The sequence below is a fragment of the Hyperolius riggenbachi genome, chromosome 1 (assembly GCF_040937935.1).
Source record: "Hyperolius riggenbachi isolate aHypRig1 chromosome 1, aHypRig1.pri, whole genome shotgun sequence".
NCBI classification, from domain to species: domain Eukaryota; kingdom Metazoa; phylum Chordata; class Amphibia; order Anura; family Hyperoliidae; genus Hyperolius; species Hyperolius riggenbachi.
The window spans coordinates 238,830,456-238,851,869 of record NC_090646.1 but is presented as its reverse complement, the minus strand read 5'-3'; the positions used below and the strand labels follow the sequence as shown (position 1 = coordinate 238,851,869).

Genomic DNA, 21,414 nt, shown 5'->3' with positions numbered 1-21,414 from the left:
GGGGGTCTGAGGGCAATCTGAGTGTGTAGGCGGGCGATTGGGTGCCCGCAAGGGGCAGATTAGGGTCTGATCTGATGGGTAACAGTGACAGGTGGTGATAGGGGGTGATTGATGGGTGATTGATGGGTAATTAGTGGGTGTTTAGAGGAGAGAATAGATGTAAACGCTGCGCTTGGGTGGTGATCTGATGTCGGATCTGCGGGCGATCTATTGGTGTGGGTGGGTGATCAGATTGCCCGCAAGGGGCAGGTTAGGGGCTGATTGTTGGGTGGCAGTGACAGGGGGTGATTGATGGGTGATAGGTGATTGACAGGTGATCAGTGGGTTATTACAGGGAAGGACCGATGTAATTAATGCACTGGCGAATTGATAAGGGGGGGGGGGGGTCTGAGGGCAATCTGAGCGTGTGGGCGGGTGATTGGGTGCCCGCAAGGGGCAGATTAGGGTCTGATCTGATAGGTAACAGTGACAGGTGGTGATAGGGGGTGATTGATGGGTGATTGATGGGTAATTAGTGGGTGTTTAGAGAAGATAACAGATGTAAACGATACATTTGGGAGGTAATCTGACGGCGGGTTTGCGGGCGATCTAATGGTGTGGGTGGGTGATCAGATTGCCCGCAAGGGGCAGGTTAGGGGCTGATTGATGGGTGGCAGTGACAGGGGGTGACAGGGGGTGATTGATGGGTGATAGGTGATTGGCAGGTGATTGACAGGTGATCAGTGGGTATTACAGGGAAGAACAGATGTAATTAATGCACTGGTGAATTGATAAGGGGGGGTCAGAGGGCAATCTGAGCGTGTGGGCGGGTGATTGGGTGCCCGCAAGGGGCAGATTAGGGTCTGATCTGATAGGTAAAAGTGACAGGTGGTGATAGGGGGTGATTGATGGGTAATTAGTGGGTGTTTAGAGGAGAGAATAGATGTAAACAATGGATTTGGGAGGTGATCTGATGTCGGATCTGCGGGCGATCTATTGGTGTGGGGGGGTGATCAGATTGCCCGCAAGGGGCAGGTTAGGGGCTGATTGATGGGTGGCAGTGACAGGGGGTGATTGACAGGTGATTGACAGGTGATCAGGGGGATAGATGCATACAGTAAACAGGGGGGGTGGTCTGGGGGGGGGGGGGGGGGTCTGGGGAGAATCTGTGGGGTGGGGGGTGATCAGGCGGGGGCAGGGAGCAGAGGGGGGGGATAAAAAAAATAGCATTGACAGATAGTGACAGGGAGTGATTGATGGGTGATTAGGGGGGTGATTGGGTGCAAACAGGGGTCTGGGGGGTGGGCAGGGGGGGGTCTGATGGGTGCTGTGGGCGATCTGGGGCAGGGGGGGGAGAAATCAGTGTGCTTGGGTGCAGACTAGGGTGTTTGCAGCCTGCCCTGGTGGTCCCTCGGACACTGGGACCACCAGGGCAGGAGGCAGCCTGTATAATACACTTTGTAAACATTACAAAGTGTATTATACACTTTGTATGCGGCAATCGCGGGGTTAACATCCCGCCGGCGCTTCCGTATAGCCAGCGGGATGTTGCGGCAGGCGAGCGGTGACAGGCGCCGGCGGAGGATCGCGTCACGGATGACGCGATTGCTCCGCCCATGCCCTTAGAAGGACTGCCGCCTCTGTGGGTGAGCCGGTCCTTCAGGGCTCCACTTCCCGGCCGCCCCTGTGCGTTAGGTGGTCGGGAAGTGGTTAAGAAAGCAAACTTTTGTTTTTCTTACACTGTTAATGGTAGGGTTCTCAAACTTTGCACAGTTGGTCGATTTTCAAGGGGAATATTTCTGCCATTCTTGCACTGTTAATAGCACAAGCCTCAAACCTGCCATTCTTGCACTGTTAATGGCACAAGCCTCACACCTGGTATAGTTGATCATTGGGTGACTGGGGTTCAATTTCAGAAAGGGGGTGGAGCCACAAATAGCCAATCAGATTTGTTTCATTCCAATGCAAATTATTGTTGCCAAACACCGCAAAGCTCACAAACTTTGTAATTGAGTAATTGATTAATTGTGTGTTAGGGTTAGGAAAGTGGGCACAGCCATCACCAGCCAAATACATAAGCGGGCAACGCAGGGTCATAAGTGGGCGGAGACAAATACAAATTTTACTCGGAAAATGTAAACAGCAGCCATTCTTACACTGTTAATGGTAGGGTTCTCAAACTTTGCACAGTTGGTTACTGGGTGACTGGGATTAATATTCAGAAAAGTGGGTGGAGCCTACAAAAAACAATCAAAAATTACCTATTGATTTTTCAGGGGAATATTTCATTGCTGCCATTCTTGCACTGTTAATGGTACAAGCCTCAAACCTGGTACAGTTGATCATTGCGTGACTGGGGTTTAAATTTATATAAGGGGGTGGAGCCCCAAACAACCAATCTGATTTGTTTCATTTTAATGCAGGTTCTTGATACCAAAGACCGCAAAGCTCACAAACTTGGTCATTGAGTAATTGTGTGTTAGGGTTAGGAAAAGTGGGCGCAGCCAACACCAGCCAAATACATATTCGGGCAATGCCGGGACATCAGTAGGCGGAGACAAATACAAATTTCACTGAGAAAATGTAAACTGCAGCAAATCTTACACTATTAATGGTAGGGTTCTCAAACTTTGCACAGTTGGTCACTGGGTGACTGAGATTAATATTCAGAAAAGTGGGTGGAGCCTACAAAAGCCAATCAAAATCCACCTATTAATCTTTAAGGGGAATATTTAATTGATGCCATTCTTGCACTGTTAATCACCTGTACCTGGTACAGTTGGCCATTGGGTGATTGGGGTTCAAATTCAGAAAAGCGGTGGAGCCACAGCCAATCAGATTTATTTTATTTCAATGCAAATTATTGATGCCGAAAACCACAAAGCTCACAAACTTGGTCATTAAGTAATTTTGTGTTAGGGTTATAAAAAGTGGGCGGAGCCAACACCAGCCAAATACATACCTGGGCAATGCCAAGTCATCAGTGGGCGGAGACAAACACAAATTTCACTGGGAAAATGTAAACTGCAGCCATTCTTACACTATAAATTGTAGGGTTCTAAAATTTTGTACAGTTGGTCACTGGGTGACTGAGATTAACCACCCTGGCGTTCTGATTAAATCGCCAGGGTGGCTGCGGGAGGGTTTTTTTCAAATAAAAAAAAAACTATTTCATGCAGCCAACTGAAAGTTGGCTGCATGAAAGCCCACTAGAGGGCGCTCCGGAGGCGATCTTCCGATCGCCTCCGGCGCCCAGAATAAACAAGGAAGGCCGCAATGAGCGGCCTTCCTTGTTTTGCTTATATCGTCGCCATAGCGACGAGCGGAGTGACGTCATCGACGTCAGCCGACGTCCTGACGTCAGCCGCCTCCGATCCAGCCCTTAGCGCTGGCCGGAACTTTTTGTTCCGGCTGCGCAGGGCTCAGGCGGCTAGGGGGGCCCTCTTTCGCCGCTGCTCGCGGCGAATCGCCGCAGAGCGGCGGCGATCAGGCAGCACACGCGGCTGGCAAAGTGCCGGCTGCGTGTGCTGCTTTTTATTTGATTAAAATCGGCCCAGCAGGGCCTGAGCGGCGACCTCCGGCGGTGTTGGACGAGCTCAGCTCGTCCAGACCGCTCAGGTGGTTAATATTCAGAAAAGTGGGTGGAGCCTACAAAAAACAATCACAATTCACCTATTGATTTTCAAGGCAAATATTTAATTGCCGCCATTTTTGCACTGTTAATGGCACAAGCCTCAAACCTGGTACAGTTGATCATTGGGTTAAATATTTAGAAAAGGGGTGGGGCCACAAACAGCGAATCAGATGTGTTTCATTTTAATGAAAATTATTCATGCCAAAGACCACAAATCTCACAAACTTGGTCATTGACTATTGACAATTGTGTGTTCAGGTTAGAAAAAGTGGCCACAGCCAACAGCAGCCAAATACATACCCGGGAAACATTAGGACATCAGTGGGTGAAGAAAAATACAAATTTCACTGCTAGAATGTAAACTGAAATTTGGCACACACATAGTACATTACCTGGAATAAAGTATAGGATACTTTTTATTCCCATAACCAAAAAGGGGGCGGAGACAAATACAAATTTCACTGGAAAATGTAAACTGCAGCCATTCTTACACTGTTACACTGGAGGTGTGTTTAGCTTCTAAGTGCACAATGGTTAATTTGCATATATTCAGTAGTGATGCACTGGGAGACATCTCAGGCTCACTCCAACCTGAATTATCGCAAATTCTTTCTGTTTTAAGAAAGCAAACTTTTGTTTTTCTTAACATTTTAGTAAGGGGGCTTTTAGGACCATTGTAGTCCCTTACACACTCCAATGAGTTCTGGGTCACCATGAGCTTGCTGGTTAGTCTGTACCTCTAGGTGTTACAAGCCCTACTGCATAGAGCCAAATTAATCTATGCCATGCACTGATGAGGATCAAATAATCCAAAACAGAGTCTGTATGCTTCTCGGCCTTTTGGCTAAGATCAAGTGTAGTATCTGTTCTTGAGGTTTTTGGGAGGCATGTTACTGGGAACCCGGTCTCGTCTCTCCCGGGTAGGACGCTTTGAACGAGTTGAGCAGAGGTCCAGGTCTACCCTCAGCTCCTCCAGTAAAGGTGTCCGTCCTGGTTCATAATTCTCAGGGGCTGATTGAATGGATCTACCATGGTCGAGGCTGAATGGCTGAGGGCTTTGCTTAGGCGTACTGCCCCTGGAAGTGGCGCTCCAGGTGCACCTGAAAAAACCTGAGATGTGGCAGATCTCAGGCGGAAGTAGGGTGCTTTGGTCTGTACTGCCCATATGCATCGCCAACTAACGCAGCTCCCCGGCCTTTTGGCTAGGGAGAGTGCGGAATTTTTATCACTCCGGCCGCAAGGTCGGGGCCAGCTTGCTGGCACGGGGACTTCGGTTCCCAGGGGACTTCGGTTCCCACCCGGCTCCCCTTCGGGGGAGCCACCCGGACCATGTGGGAGGCCACATGGCCAGGCCCTTTGGGTAACCACTGGGCACAGTAGGGGTCCTCCTCGGAGGACTCCAGGATCCTTCAACCCCTTGGGTGTTGGAGGATGCCACCCCCTGAGCCGATGGCAAAGGGGGAAGGTTCCCATCGGGGAACAACCGGAAGGGCCCTGCTGTATTGTGGGGCCCGTGGCTACTCGTGCACGTTTTGCGGGGGTGCTTTAGGGCACTCACGCTTTTTCCGTGCATGGGGCTAATAGCCTTGCTTACCCGGGACCTCTGTTGCATGCAACAGGGGCCAAGAAAGCTTAAAAAAAAAAAAAAAAAAAAAAAAAAAAAAACAGTCTGTATGCATGTTGGATTATTATGGCTCTGTACAAATTAACAAACTGATACATCATCGCATTCCAGCAGTTCTGGAGGTGTGTTTAGCTTTTAAGGGTAACAATGGTTAATTTGCATATATTCAACAGTGATGCACTGGGAGACATTTTAAGCTCACTCCATCCTGAATTATCGCAAATTCTTTCTGTTTTAAGAAAGCAAACTTTTGTTTTTCTTACTCTGTCAATGGCAGGATTCTTAAACTTTGCACAGTTGGTCACTGGGTGACTGGGATTAATATTCAGAAAAGTGGGTGGAGCCTACAAAAGCTAATCAAAATTCACCTATTGATTTTCAAAGGAGTGGAGCCACAGCCAATTAGATTTATTTCATTTCAATGCAAATTATTGATGCCAAAGACCGCAAAGCTCACAAACTAGGTCATCATTGAGTAATTGTGTGTTAGGATTAGAAAAAGTGGGCAGAGGTAACACTAGCCAACCAATTACATACCCGGGCAACCAGCTAGTGTGTATATATATATATATATATATATATATATATAAATATATATATACATACATACATACATACAGAGAGAGATAGGGAGATATATATATATATATATATATATATATATATATATAGCACAGTGCATAGTGGTTAGCGCTCTTGCCTTGCGGCACTTGGTCCCCGCTTTCAATTCCAGTCAGGTCAACAAGAAATTTGTATGTTCTCCCCGTGTCTCCATGGGACAGTTAAGTGACAAGACAATATACTCTGTACAGCGGAACATGTCGGCGCTATATAAATACTAAATAATAATAATCGATATAGATATATATAGATCTATGTATAGAGAAATACATAAATCTCGATAAATGTGTGTGTATGGATGTATATGTATGTGTATGTGTATATATATATATATATATATATATATATATATATATATATATATATTATTATTATTATTATTTAGTATTTCTATAGCATCGACATATTACGCAGCGCTGTACAGTGTGTATGTGTGTATATATATATATATATATATATATATATATATATATATTTACCTACTTGCTGATGTTTGTTGTATTTCATTGCCACAGGTGGACAGCCAGGAGGAATTGGACATGACAACCACAAATTCCCTGAGTGGTGAGACTTCTGCTGAAACTGTGGCTCAGAACACCCCGCCGCCAAGAAAAGCCAAACGGAAACGCACAAGTACAGCTGCAGAGCCAGAACAGTCCCCCTTCCTGGCCATGGCCTCCAACCTCATTTCACAAAGAAATGACATTGAGGACTCTTTTGCCAAGCACAGGGCAAATCAGATGCGCCGAATGAAGGAGGATCAAAGACTAATTTTCGAAATGCTTGTGCAAGAAAGTATGTACAAGGGGCTGCAGGGAACTTTAGTTGATGCACCCGCCAATGAGGTGAGCGTGGCTAATTGTGCACGCTGTCAACGCATGAGATACAGCAGCTCTTTCAGCCAGGATTGCATCCCACCGTCTCAGAGCGTTAAGTATTCGTACCACCAGCTATGACGCACCTAGCAACTGCATAAGCACCGGTTTTGTCAATAATTTTCACTTCCTTTTTTTAATTTGTTGTTTATTTGAATATAGTATTGGTATTTTATAAAAGTAAGTTATTGTTATTGTTTCTAAATTGTTTTCAAATAAAGATATTTTTGATAAAGTACCGTTACAGTTATTGTAAAAGTATTGTTATTTTATTGTATTAAGTTATTGTTCTTCATTGATTCTAAATTATTTTTCAATAAACTGTACATTGCACACAACATTTGCACTTTGACGAATACTGGTGACCCACTGCGTGGCTAGCATATAAATTATTATTGTTATTATTGTTCACTAAAGCGCCAACAAATTCTGGGATGGTGGAGAAACAAAAATGGGGTACAATTGTGTGTGTGTGTGTGTGTGTGTGTGTGTGTGTGTGTGTGTGTGTGTGTGTGTGTGTGTGTGTGTGTGTGTGTGTGTGTGTGTGTGTGTGTGTGTGTGTGTGTGTGTGTGTGTGTGTGTGTGTGTGTGTGTGTGCTACGCCATACTGCTTCCCAAATATATATATATATATGGGCAGCACGGGGGCGTAGCGGTTAGCACTCTCGTCTGCCAGCGCTGGGTCCCTGGTTCGAATCCCAGCCAGGGCACTATCTGCAAAGAGTTTGTATGTTCACCCCGTGTCCCCGTGTCTGCGTGGGTTTCCTCTGGGCACTCTGGTTTCCTCCCACACTCCAAAAACATACAGATAAGTTAATTGGCCCCCCCCTTAATTGGCCCTAGACTACACACTACATAGACATATGGCAATGGTAGGGATTCGATTGTGAGCTCCTTTGAGGGACAGTTAGTGACAAGAGATATATATATATATATATATATATATATATATATATAGCGGGACGCCGCATCCACCCAAAAGCCAGGACAGACCCCTCTGCTAAAGATTAGCATGATGTGCAAAAAACCAAGCATACTTACGTAAGTGCGCATTCACTGCGCGGCGGCTTTGAAGATATTTTAGCTGTATTACACTATGATGGGTCTATGTTTTTATATTTTTTATGCCAAGGAAATTTTATCTGGATATTAAACTATATGTTTGAAGAGAAAAAGTGCCAGTGGAGTGACTTGTGATAAAACGCTAGACCCACCTGTTGTCTGAGGTGGCTGCTATCTGGAATCTTTGGTGAGCGCAGCTCAGCGTGTTGTATAAAACATATATATATACGCTTGGTGCGCTGGAAGTGTACGTGGCTTTTTGACTCACATTGGTGAAGCCAGCATTAAAATGAGCATATAGGCCTTCATTAATACAGCTGGCGTATTTTGTACCATGTGCTACTATTTCGTGCGGGAGGGGTAGCGGGCAGGAAGGGGGTATTGGGCCTGTAGCGGGGAGGGGGGTTGGACCTGGATGGGTAGCGGGCAGGAAGGGGGTAGCGGCCAGGAAGGGGGTATTGGGCCTGTAGCGGGGAGGGGGGGTCAGATCTGGATGGGTAGCGGGCAGGAAGGGGTAGCGGCCAGGGAGGGGTTAGCGGGCTTTGTAGCGGGGAGGGGGGGGTCGGACCCACTGTATTGTAAGTGGACGGCATTGCAGGAAGGGTCGACAATGGAACGCAGAAGCGGTGAGTGATCCCCGCCCGTGCTTACTACTACCTTTAGGGGGGGGGGGGGGGTCTGAACACGGTGGCAAAAAAAGGAGGGCTGGCCCATGCTGTAGCATGACATACAAGGGGAATGCAATCGGCATCAATGTGTTAAAACAGTAGCTTACCATGCCGCTGCTTTCAAGCGCCAAATGTTCGTCCAGGCTGTTTTCACAGTTATCGCTGGTCAACTCAACATCAGAGTTTGATTGGGATGGAAGGGCCACACAGTTTGCCGTTCTCGTTGCCAAATGTGCTGGAGCAAGTGTGGATTGTCCTGGCCGAGGGATGTGCAGGTCTCTGATGAAGGACAGTTGTTCATAGTATTTTAAACGTGGCTTTATTGCGCTGTCTACACCAGCCCCAGATCTCTTGAGTCCCTCCAACCTGTGTGTCTCCTTTGAAAACACTGATCGCAAGTTTGCGATTTTTTTTCTTTACAAGTGCAACTGTTGCCCGTGGGTGAATGGTGCGTAGATACTGTGCTAGCAACTCGTACTGCTGATTTTTCTTGGTGCGATCACGGTACTCGTCACTTTTCACCTTCCACAATGCTGAACAAGAATGATCTAGTTCAATGAACTGGAACACCTGGGAGGAACATCCTTTCCTGTGCTATGTACTTCCCTTATTTACAGCTAACACATGGGCTTCGATCCCAGTACCCCATACCCCCAACTGAGGTTGCGGACTCCGACATACTTAAAGTGAACCCAAGATGGTTCACTGGCAGCGGCACCCATCCGCTTGTTTTGCAGCATATAAGACCTGACTTGAAAGGTGTCATGCAGAACTGCCCTGATGATGCCAGTTTCTTCACCAAGCGAAACCGGGTTGACCCTTACTGTTCACCCTGACCTCAGGAGACATGGCTGCAATACTGGCTCAGGTTCTTCTGAACAGGATATCTTCCTTGCTCCTATGCAGGCATGGTCGGAATAGCCCATTTCCGTTCCGTCATATAGAAATTCCGTTACCGTTCCATTCCGACGGTATACCGAGGCAGTTCCGCGGAATTCCGACTTATACGGAATTCCGTCGGAAAAATTTTAAAATCTCTCTCTCTCTCTCTCTCTCTCTAGGTTCTGGGTTCAAATCCCAGCTATGGTATATAAGCATGCTTTTCAAAAAGTACAAATCCTTAATCATGCTACTTTTTCTATCGAATTGATCATAATGGAAGTATGGTTTATGCTACCGCCAGCTTTAGCATGTAGTGTGGGTCATGGTCTAGAGGTTAAGACAGATACCTACTACACACTAGGTTTTGGGTTCAAATCCCAGCTATGGTATATAAGCTGTTTTGAAAATCTGCAATTCCCTACTGCGATGGAAGGAGGAGGAGGAGGAGGAGAGAGAGATTTTTTGTACTATTCCGTCGGAATTATAAAATTTCCGCGGAATTCCGTTTGAGAGGTATAGGAATTCCGATTTGACTACCGGAATCGGAATTAACCTAATTCCGTCCGGAATCACGGAATTTATAATTCCGCGGAATTTTCCGAGCATCCCTACTCCTATGCAGGCATCCTATTGGATAAGTATTCAAGTCATTTAATGCAGCCTGCTGGCTCTCTCTGCCCATCCAATTGCATGCTGTTTTGAATGCCTCTTCATAACAGTGCCTTATGGAACTTTAAATTAATTTTGATTCTGTTGCGGCTATGCCTGCTGCGATTGCTCTGGAACTTTGATTAACTAACTACCACGCTGCCATTATTCAACTACTGACTTTATGCACATGTAGGATTGTTTATGGAAAGTTGTATGCCAAGTCCTGTGATGGAAATCAATATGGACTCTGATCTTTCAACATATTTTTCAGCGACTGCGACTGGGTCACCTGAACTGTATTTCCTGCCACAAGTTTGTGGAGTGCTTTTGATCTAATGCACTTCTTGGATGGAATCTGGAACTGGTTGAATTTATGATTTATGGCTTCTGGAGCTTAATCTTTGAAACGTCCATGGGAATTAAGAGCTATTCTGAACAGGATTACCGTAATATTTCTACTGTACTCTTCATATACTATTGGATAGTAACATCAAGGGGGGAGGGGGGGGAAGAGAGAGAGAGAGAGGGAGAGGGGGAGGGGGAGAGAGAGAAGTGGCCACACTCCCTATCTATACAAGACTATTTTTAACCTTTTAGCCAATATCACCCTCTCCATGGTCCAGGGTGTAGCCTTTCAATCGCTATTTATGTGGTTGTTTTTTGTTTAAAAATAGATATAGATAATATATAAAAAAACCGTGAGATAGAATGAAGGAGGGGTATGACCTGATTGAAGACAAATCTTGTTACAAAAGTACAAAACTTTATTTAACACTTGCAAATCATCAAGATATCAAAAGGATAAAATTCCACCACGAGACCCAAACCCCATGCAGCCCAAGCCCATCCCTCCCTGAACCCCATATACCCCCACTCCTATCCACTTAATTGATTATGGCCATTGAGAACATGTGCACATGGAAAATTCCTGTGGCTGCGCAGCCTCTGATCAGGAGAGAATATACAGATGAAACAAATGAATTTGTCCCAGTGAGTTTCCAAAATGAAAAATGAAAATGTAAATAATCAGTATAATGGACCAAATACAATGGTCACACTGTAGCTTTACTGGGGTCGCCCAGAAAAAATCTTTCAGCTCCAATCACTGTCTATAGGTATGCTCAGCAGTATTAAGTAGGTAATGTCTCCGTGTCATATAAAGCTCAATATTCAGCACAGCATGTGCATACAGAACATCACAACAAGGCAAGCCAGATTCTTCCTGTCTCCATAGGCTCTTTAACCACCACAGCAGTATATATCAATGTAGCATAGCATAGCATGTGTAACAAGCAGTATGTAGGTGCCAGTCAATCATGCAGGTGGCAGAAGCACATAAAGCAGCAGTTCACATATGGATAGCATCAGTGACAGAAGCACATGAAGCAGCAGTTCACATGTAGATAGCATCAGCAGGCAATATGTAGGAGCCAATCAATCATGCAGGTCACAAAAGCACATGTAGTGGCAGTTCACATATGGATGGCATCAACAATGCATCTGTGTATAGCCAAACAAATATTGATGGGTTTGTTGGCAAAACATATGCCCAAAAGGCTCTTACTGTGTCCTCGGATGTAGTTCTTAACAACCTGTGGTGCTGAGCGACTAAGGGGAGACTCCGTTCAAGTCTAATGTGGCTGAAGAAGAAGTGGCTGTGTGGTAAGTGAGAGCCAGGAGCCTGGGTATGGTGGCTTAGGAGCATAGAGAAGGCACCGTCATGGCAGAGGACGGCATAGATATAGATAATAATATATTTTCTTTGCTGCAATTTTTTTTCAGATTTTTATCTTTTAAATGTATTCGGAGCCTCTGGCTTATTGGTTCTCGTAGACTCTCTCTCGGGTTTTTTTCTCAGTCTTTTTTCCCCCTTTTTTCCCCCTTCCCCTTATTCCCCCCCCCCCCCCAAAAAAAAGAATGAAATGAAGGCAAGTAAACACTGATGACTTTATTCTGCAGGCTGAAAAGCAAGTATGATGTTTACTTCATCAGCTAAAGAAGACTTCAGTCTTTTGTTCCATTGAAAATGGTTACTTGATTTTCTTCTGACAGTCTGCATCCCAAAATGGTTAGTAACCACCACTATTTTGAGATTTCCTTTAGATTAGAACATCAAGATTGTTCGGATGCTTTCATATAAGAAAAAAGAAAAACATGAACAAAAGACTTGAAAATCTGCACGTTCTGAGGCATTTGTCAAATGTCTGGCTATAGGACATTTTCTAAATCTCTCCTAGCAACCAACACACCTTACTTCATCTAATCTGCACTAGTAACAATACAGGGAGTAGCTTAATTGCATGGAAAGCAGTACATAATGTTGTGCAGTCACATACTTCATACAGTATGCATCGCGGTCTATTTTCAACAATAATACTTTGCATGTATAAAATAACTTTCAGGACTTAAAGAGGAACTCCAGTGAAAATAATGTAATAAAAAGTGCTTCATTTCTACAATAATTATGTATAAATGATTTAGTCAGTGTCTGCCCATTGTAAGATCTTTTAAATCCCTGATTTACATTCTGACATTTATTACATGGTGACATTTTTACTGTTGGCAGGTGATGTAGCTGCTGCATGTAAACAGCTATTTCCCACAATGCAGCAAGGTTCACAGACAGGAAACTGCCAAGAGTACGTACTTTTCTTGTTTCTTGTGGGAGGGGTTACCACAATATCAGCCATACAGCTCCCCCTGATGGTCTGTTTGTGAAAAGGAATAGATTTCTCATGTAAAAGGGGGTATCAGCTACTGATTGGGATAAAGTTCAATTCTTGGTCAGAGTTTCTCTTTAAGCATTGTACACAGGTATGAGGACTGTATCCAGAGAGGGACCAGAACTTGATCCCTTGGGCAACAGTGCTGGACCACAGCTGTAGAAACACTTTGCTAGCTTCTAGCATCAGTAGCTGCTACACCCGCAGAGACCGAAACAAGACCCTTGGATTCCTCAGCTTTTGGTCAAGTGAGCAAAGACAGGCAGCAGTTTTAGATGCAGAGGCCTCATTTCACAAAATATATATTAGCTCTCTGGGTGGTATATTTAGATCTGTACATGGATGGGCTTTAAAATATAACATACAAATAGCTGAATGCAAATATAATCCAAACACATAAATGTGGTTTGGAATATAAAAACAAAAACACTACCAAGAGTGCAATTACCTTTTGCCAGCATGCAAGAGCTCAAAACCTTCATTGATGTTGTCAAATGGCAACGTATGGCTCACTAATCCATCTATATTAAATTTATTTGCCATATAATCCTTTATTAGCCTTGGGACACTCTCTTTACTTTTCCAACCTGAAAAACACAAAATCATTGTGAATATGTTAGTTTTTTTTAAATCCAATTTCCTACACACGTACTATTCCAAATGGAGGAACTACCATCACAATACAATGTGAGATATACAAGATGTTTATCAAGTATACTCTTATGGGAACAGTGGGGAGAACTGTGGGTTACTCACAAGTAAAGAATCATTAATGGCAGCATGATGACAAGTAATTATTTAGATTTAAGCCTGTCACTAGAGCAACACCATTAACCAAAATATAGACATCCTAATGGTAATTTAAGCATGTTTTCTCATCCTTCAAACACCAGGCAATACAGTGGCTAGGTCAGCGCTGGGCAAACTACGGTCCGCAAGACATCACCAGCCTGTCGCTGGGTGGCCGGATTCCTCTCCTCCCTCCGTGAAGAGTTGTAAGCGGGCAATAGGAAGAGGGTTAACTCACCTAATCATCACTTCCATTCCAGAATCGGCTCTCCATGACCACATCAGCGTCATGTGACACGATGTCAGGCCCGGGCCACTTAAACTTTGCCCAGGCCTGGGATAAGTGTTTAGCACTCTAGACACTAGCAGTGCTAGGGGTCTCAGGACTGATTTTCAGTCAGGAGAATTCCAAAATGGAGTTTGTATTTTTTTCCCATGTTTGTATGGAACTCCTTAGGGCATCCCAAAATATTCTATTTAAGTAACCCCTCTCCTTAGGCTAGTAAGACATTCACAGAAGCCATACTATTCTATCTCTCAGCACACACTCATATCTCCAGTCTCAGTGAACTCCCTGTGGGAGTCCATGCATGACAACATCTTCGTGCTCCGCACACCCTTAGGCCCCTTTTACACTTAATCAGTTGCTCTCAGTTATAATTGAAAGAAAACAGATTTTCAAAGAAATGTTCATGCTTTCTTATGGCACAGTTCACACTATAAGCATTTTAACTGAAATATTTTTCACAATGCACAGCTATGGAAAAAACACGTACTAACGCATACCAACGCACTAAGTGTAAAAGGGTCCTTAGGCTGCTAGGACAATGACAAATCCATCCACAACCTGCGCATGGTCAGGCAGGTTGGGGGTAGTGTCATGTAAGGGTGTGGGGTGGGCAGCAAAGCTTTCATGTGGGTCAAAGAGAGTGACCACACAGGCATTTCAGCTTGGTTGTTCTAAGTGACATCAGAACTCACAGACAGAGGGATCCAGGGGGAGGCGTTAGAGTGCTAAATTGCTTTAATTAGCCAAGTATGAGTATTTGTACACTAAGGGTTTATTTATTTTAGTTATACACATTCAGCTTACTTGCTAATGAAGAGAAATAAACATGATGAGTATACAGGTAGGTTCAGTTTAAATTAATTGCCTTAGACTAAAGTAAGGCCCTAGACTAGAACTATGGTATGCATTAAGTGGTGAGCTCCTCCCCAATATGATTAGTAGCATTGTTTAATGTACTCATTAAAGTGTGCTAGCAATTCAAACATACATAATATCAGGCACTCAATATATTAAACAATAGCCACCTGCTATTCCCATCCTCATTCTTCAGTACAGTACTTTATGCTTCTCTGGCCAGTGTACAGCAAACTAACAATCCCATCTGATAGGAATACTGCAACCTGACTGCATTTTATACGCACAATAAAACAAGATAAGAAAAAAGGGAAGGGATTGAAATGATAGCTTTTATCTGTGTGAGACTTTGGTTTACCTTTAATTAGTAGAAATGGTAGAAGACTTAAAAATGTATCTCCACATTTTCCAAGAAAAAAAAAACACAACATTTTCTTCACTCATTTGAAATATTTGCATTTATAGTTTTACTATAAATACATATAGAGATGCTCAGGAGGCGTATGAGAGGAATCGGTGTGGGAGACTTGGGCGCAGGATACAGCCGGTATATGGCTGATCCTGCTGCTGCACAAGTCCCGGCCGTGTTAATTACTATTCCCCTTCCAGACCGCCATAGATGGTGGGGAATGAAATAATTCAGCTTCCAGCAATTGCTGGAGGCCGAATTATAGTGTTTTATAAGTAACTTCAGCTCCGTCTTCTGATGGCGCCAAAGTTACTCAGTGTGCGCCCAAATCTCCTGCGCTGGATTCACTGTGTTCGCTCAGGAGGCCTCCATGTGCTCCACTGCACAAGCCCAGCATCACTGTTAGCCACTGCTGAGATGGAAGTCATTACACCAAATATAGTTTATGTACCACAGCATGATCCACATCTGTCTGATCCCTCTTGTTGAATGAACAAGTCATTGCAGTCAAAGTACAGGTAGGGATTCAAGAAATCTTAATTGCTGCTTTGTGCAGACAGATCTGAATGTGAACCAGGTCCTATACTATTGCCATGGTTTTCAGCAACATTAAAGTGTGCCTGAGATGGTGGTTAAGGAAGTATTTATAATTACCTGGGGCTTCCTCCAGCCTCATGAGGGACCCCATGAACTTCATGGGGCTGGAGGAAGCCCCAGGTAAGTATAAATACAGCCTTAAAGGGACACTTAAGTCAAACAAAAAAAATGAGTTTTACTCACCTGGGGCTTCCAATAGCCCGCTGCAGCTGTCCGGTGCCCTCGCCATCTCCCTCCGATCCTCCTGGCCCCGCCGGCAGCCACTTCCTGTTTCGGTGACAGGAGCTGACAGGCTGGGGACGCGAGTGATTCTTTGCGTTCCTGGCCACAATAGCGCCATCTATGCTGCTATAGCATATATCATATACCATATAGCAGCATAGAGGGTGCTAATGTGTCTGGGAACCCGAAGAATCACTCGCGTCCCCAGCCTGTCAGCTCCTGTCACCGAAACAGGAAGTGGCTGCTGGCGGGGCCAGGAGGATCGGAGGGAGACAGCGAGGGCACCGGACAGCTGCAGGGGGCTATTGGAAGCCCTAGGTGAGTAAAACTCATTTTTTTTGTTTGACTTAAGTGTCCCTTTAAATGCCACTTCAGGTTTCCATTAATAACAGTAATAGTCTAAGAATCTCCACAATTTCTGCCACACTCTTGTACTAATCTGTATTTCAGTATAATTCTTACCAGAAAAAATTAACTATAGAGTAGTATTATCTCTAAGGCAATGCCCATCACCATAGACACTGCAACTAGGGATCCTGTGATGAGCTATGTGCAGTCCTCAATGTGAGAACATGCATGTTCTGCACCAGTGGGTTACCAGATGCTCACCACTCCTTATTCAGGATACTGGTATATATGTTTTGTGGTAATTTTTGCCAACTATGGCTCTTCTGATCTATCCCCGGGGGTATAAGCCAACTGTCTGCAATGAATTAAACTTGAGATTGCATAGTATGCCTGTTTTTTGTGGGTTTAACAAATATGAATCTAGCCCTATAAGGACCTGCAGTTCAGTCTTAACCTATAAGACTGCCCGCGTGGTCCAGCTGCACAACAATATTCCAGATTGCTTACCACTTCAATTGCTACTGCTCATATAAAGTGGAAATGCACTGTAATTAACATATCCAGGGGAGACTTCAATGTTTCCTCTGATCCAGTAAAACATCTATTATTCTTGCCATAAAACCTCATTTAAAATTTGAAGCCACGAAATTCAGTCCGGATAGCAAACAGCATCAACTGTTCCCAGCACAGAGTTAGCAGCTTGTAAATCTTTTTCAACTATAAAGTATTTTTAAGTATAAGTATTAATAAAAGTAAGGGGCAACAGCTGTAGACTGAAGCTAAAAGATAATATTAAAAGCAAGCCAGTAGGGAGGAATAATCTGGAGGAGGTTAAAATCTGGATGCTTAATGTAAACCTGAGATGATAAAAAAAAAAAAATTATATATATCTGGGGCTTGCCATTCTCCTCCGCCACCTGCATCTTCCACTATGGGACCTGGTAATTGAGACAGTCGTGGTGTAGTATGCATGTGTGGCCTGGCCGAGCGCCCTGTCGCCAGGAGCATTCTGTGCCTGCGCAGTACTATTTCGGAGGAATATATTATATATATATATATATATATATATATATATATATATACACACACATACACACACATATATACACATATACATATAAATACAGAGGAGCTGCAGCACACAACAGGAAAACAGTGACAGGGGCTCTTGGTTACGCTTTAACGCGCTAAAATCCCTTGGTAATTATTAATAATTTTCCCCTGTGAGCCTGCATAACCACGCCCAACTCTAGCACAGTTAAGCATATAAATGAGTGGATTGCTCAGAGAGTTCATTTGGTAGCTAATGAAAAGGTGAGGTGTTTTTAATTTCCTTTTCTCCCATTCGGTTGACTCTTGGGTTTTTGGATTAGTTCCCACTAGACTGCTTATAAAAACTGGCATTTTGCATGGTAGAGTAGGACTCACCAGATTGGGGACACTTTGGCGCAGTTGGTGAGCTTAAGCACGTTAAAGCGTAACCAAGAGCCCCTGTCACTGTTCTCCTGTTGTGTGCTGCAGCCCCTCTGTATTTATATATTTCTTATGGAGTCTGGGGACCTCCAGTGCTGCATGCATAAAAAAAATTTGGTTTGTGCTGCTCATCCCTTGGTAAAGTATAATATAATAATGCAACTATAGTATAGTATGCAAGTATAATATAACTGTGCAAACCACAATAGACTTCAATGGGCAGGCGAACTTTCAAAAATTCAAACATTAATTGTGGCCACAAAAGTGATGGAAAAGGGGTCTAACATCTGTAGGGGGCATGGCGGAGTGGGATACACGCCCAAAGTCCCAGTGAAAAATCTGGATTTGACACACAGCAGGGCAGAAATCACATTGCATTGCTAAATTGGAGGCATAAAGTGCTTTAAAACTAGAGATGGCCCGAACCTCCGATTTTCGGTTCGCGAACTTCCTCGAACCGCAATAGACTTCAATGGGGAGGTGAACTTTGAAAACTAGAAATAATTATGCTGGCCACAAAAGTGATGGAAAAGATGTTTCAAGGGGTCTAACACCTGGAGGGGGGCATGGCGGAGTGGGATAGACGCCAAAAGTCCCAGGGAAAAATCTGGATTTGACGCAAAGCAGAGTTTTAAGGGCATCAATCACATTGAATGCTAAATTGCAGGCCTAAAGTGCTTTAAAACATCTTGCATGTGTATACATCAATCAGGGAGTGCAATTATAGTACTGCTTCACACTGACACCCCAAACTCACTGTGTAATGCACCGCAAACAGCGGTTTGCCTAGTGACGGCCGTGCTGGACTGGTGAGCACCATGGCGAGAGTGCAGGCTGTGGCGGTTTTCAAGCCCATATGGTCACCGGGCTGTGGTAGCTCAATGATAGAACAACAGTGACTGTCTAGCTGATCAAATTTGGCCTGTCCACAATGAAGCAACGACCTTATTATCTTTGGTGTGCCACCTCCCGAGACACTGATATAGCCGGCGGTTATTGCTTCATTGTGATACGCAAGCCCCTTCAGCGCTGCAAGGTAATGATCACGAAGGGGAATGGGCACATGTACATGCCTTTTGTTTTGTTGTTGCAGCTGCAGTGCAGCCAGAAAAATTAGGCAGGCAAGTACACGCACCAGAAAAATTAGTATAGCGGCCGCTGCTAGCAGCGGCCTTAAAAATTCAGGAATCCGCCTGGAGACCTGGACCCTGTTGGTGGTGGCAAAGCAGGCAAGCGGCCTGCAGGCAGAGATGCTGTGTGTGGGGAATGACTTACTCCTCGGGCGGGTAGTAGCCCTCCGGGATCCATGCCTCATTCATTTTGATAAAGGTGAGGTACTGAACACTTTTGTGACTTAGGCGACTTCTTTTCTCAGTGACAATGCCTCCAGCTGCGCTGAAGGTCCTTTCTGACAGGACGCTTGAGGCAGGGCAAGACAGAAGTTGGATGGCAAATTGGGACAGCTCTGGCCACAGGTCAAGCCTGCGCACATAGTAGTCCAAGGGTACATCCACATTTAAGGCCAGGTAGTCGGCTACCTGCCAGTCCAGGCGTTGGTGGAGGGTGGATCCGGAAGCGCTAAGTCGAGGCGTTGGACTAAAGAATGTCCGCATGTCCGACATCACCATGAGATCGCTGGAGCGTCCTGTCCTTGCCTGCGTGGACATGGGAGGAGGATTACTAGCAGTGGTACCTTTATTGCGTTGTGCTGTGACATCACCCTTAAACGCATTGTAAAGCATACTTGCCAGCTTTTTCTGCATGTGCTGCATCCTTTCTGCCTTCTGGTGAGTTGGTAACATGTCCGCCACTTTGTGCCTATAACGAGGGTCTAGTAGGGTTGCCACCCAGTACATTTCCCTTGAGTTTTTTTATACGGGGGTCCCACAACAAGCTGGACAGCATGAAAGACGCCATCTGCACAAAGTTGGATCCAGACGTACTCTGTCTCCATCTCCTCTTGCTCTTCCTCAGTGACGTCAGGTAAGTCCTCCTCCTCCCCCCAGCCACGAACAATACCACGGGAACGTTGAGCAGTACAAGCCCCCTGCGATGCCTGCTGCGGTTGTTCTTCTGCCTCCACCTCCTCCTCCACAGAAACACCTTCCTCATTATCCGAGTCTGACTCCTCTTTCCCACACGACTCTTCCTCCTCCTCCCCCCTCTGTGCTGCCGCAGGTGTTGAGGAAACATCTGGTTCTGATGAAAATTGCAACTGTTCCTCTTCACACTCCTCCCCAGCTTGATCCACCACTCTACGCACGGCACGCTCCAGGAAGTAAATGTCTAAGATGGCGTGACACCGTCGTACCTGGCATGCAGCATAGGCCCTGGGGAGATGGGACTGTGTAGATGGAGAGGAGATTGCGGCACCAGCCGAGGAGGAGGATGACGACAGCGAAGAGGATGTAGCAGGCGGAGAGTAGGTGGCAGGCGGCCTGCCTGCAAGCCGTGGAGGTATCACAAGTTGGTCCGCTGCACAGCCACGTACTCCCTGCTTGCCATTGGTCACCAGGTTGACCCAATGGGCTGTGTAAGTAATGTAGCGGCCCTGACCGTGCTTGGCAGACCAGGCATCCGTGGTCAGGTGGACCCTTGACCCAACGCTGTGTGCCAGAGATTATACCACTTGCCTCTCCACTTCACAGTGCTGTTTGGGTATCACCTCTTTAGACAAATAATTTCGGCCTGGCATCTTCCACTGCGATGTCCCAATGGCCACAAATTTACAGTGGGCCTCAGAGTCCACCAGCTTGTATGGTAACAGCTGGCGAGCTAACAGTTCCGCCAAGCCAGCTGTCAGACGCTGGGCAAGGGGGTGACTGGCAGAAATTGTCTTCTTCCGCTCAAATATTTCCTTCACGGACACCTGGCTGCTGTGGGCAGAGGAGCAGGAACCGCTCAAGGTCAGAGGCTGAGTGGAGGATAGTGGCTGTCAAGGTGCAAGGGAGAAAGCGGCTGAAGAAGCTGCACCTGAAGGAGGAATAGGAGAAGGAGGGTGGCTTTTCTTTTGTGTGCTGCTTTTGCTCAGGTGCTCTTCGCATTGCAGTTTGTGCCTTTTCTCCATGTGCCTTTGTAAGGCACTTGTCCCTATGTGAGTGTTGGCCTTTCCACGGCTCAATTTTTGGAGGCAGAGACAACAGATGGCATTGCTCCGATCTGAGGCAGACACATTAAAAAAATTCCAAACCGCTGAGCTCCCCTGGGGTGATGGCACTATAGTGGCATCAGCAGCTGACATTAAAGGGCATGTTGGCTTGCTGTACATAGGTGGCGATACATGGCGCCGGACACTGCCGCCAGCTGTTTCCGACGACGAGCTCCCCCTGCTTCTTTCAGGAACTCTTCTCCTCCTACTCCTTTCTGACTCCCCCTCTGAACTGTCCCCTTGGTCATGTTGTCTCTTAGGAACCCGTGTGGGATGCAGTGGATGTGGTGCTTGTAGTAGCGCTGGTGGCTGCGGAAGATGAGGTGTTCTGTGTTAAATAGTCAACCATGTCCTGACAATCTAGGGAGTTGATGGCACGTGCCTTCTTCTGAGCACTGTACTTTGGGCCAGGGCCACACAAAATCACATCAACACAACCTCGAACAGACCTGCCAGGTGGCCTTCCCCTGGCTCTGCCTCTACCTCTTCCTCTACCTGTTTTGTCCGTTTTGTCCATATCGGGGGGATGAAGTCAAAGGTATGCACTGACTTGACTGATACAATG

At 45.4% G+C, this 21,414-nt stretch overlaps 1 protein-coding gene and 1 pseudogene across 2 annotated transcripts in view; one reads left to right on the top strand and one right to left on the bottom strand.

Annotated features, from left to right (window-relative positions):
• The first annotated feature begins 4,437 nt into the window (after positions 1–4,437).
• LOC137533155 (U2 spliceosomal RNA) lies at positions 4,438–4,545 on the top strand (annotated as a pseudogene).
• A 7,384-nt stretch (positions 4,546–11,929) lies between these two features.
• The window catches only part of LOC137547336 (alcohol dehydrogenase 1-like), a 39,118-nt gene continuing 29,633 nt past the window's right edge, over positions 11,930–21,414 (bottom strand). For both annotated transcript variants that reach the window (XM_068270818.1, XM_068270828.1), the window contains exons 8-9: positions 13,168–13,306; positions 11,930–12,125 (exon numbers count right to left, since the gene is read on the bottom strand). In XM_068270818.1, the coding sequence (XP_068126919.1) occupies positions 12,101–12,125; positions 13,168–13,306 (164 nt within the window). In that variant the 3' untranslated portion in view covers positions 11,930–12,100. The remainder of the gene's footprint in view (positions 12,126–13,167; positions 13,307–21,414) is intronic.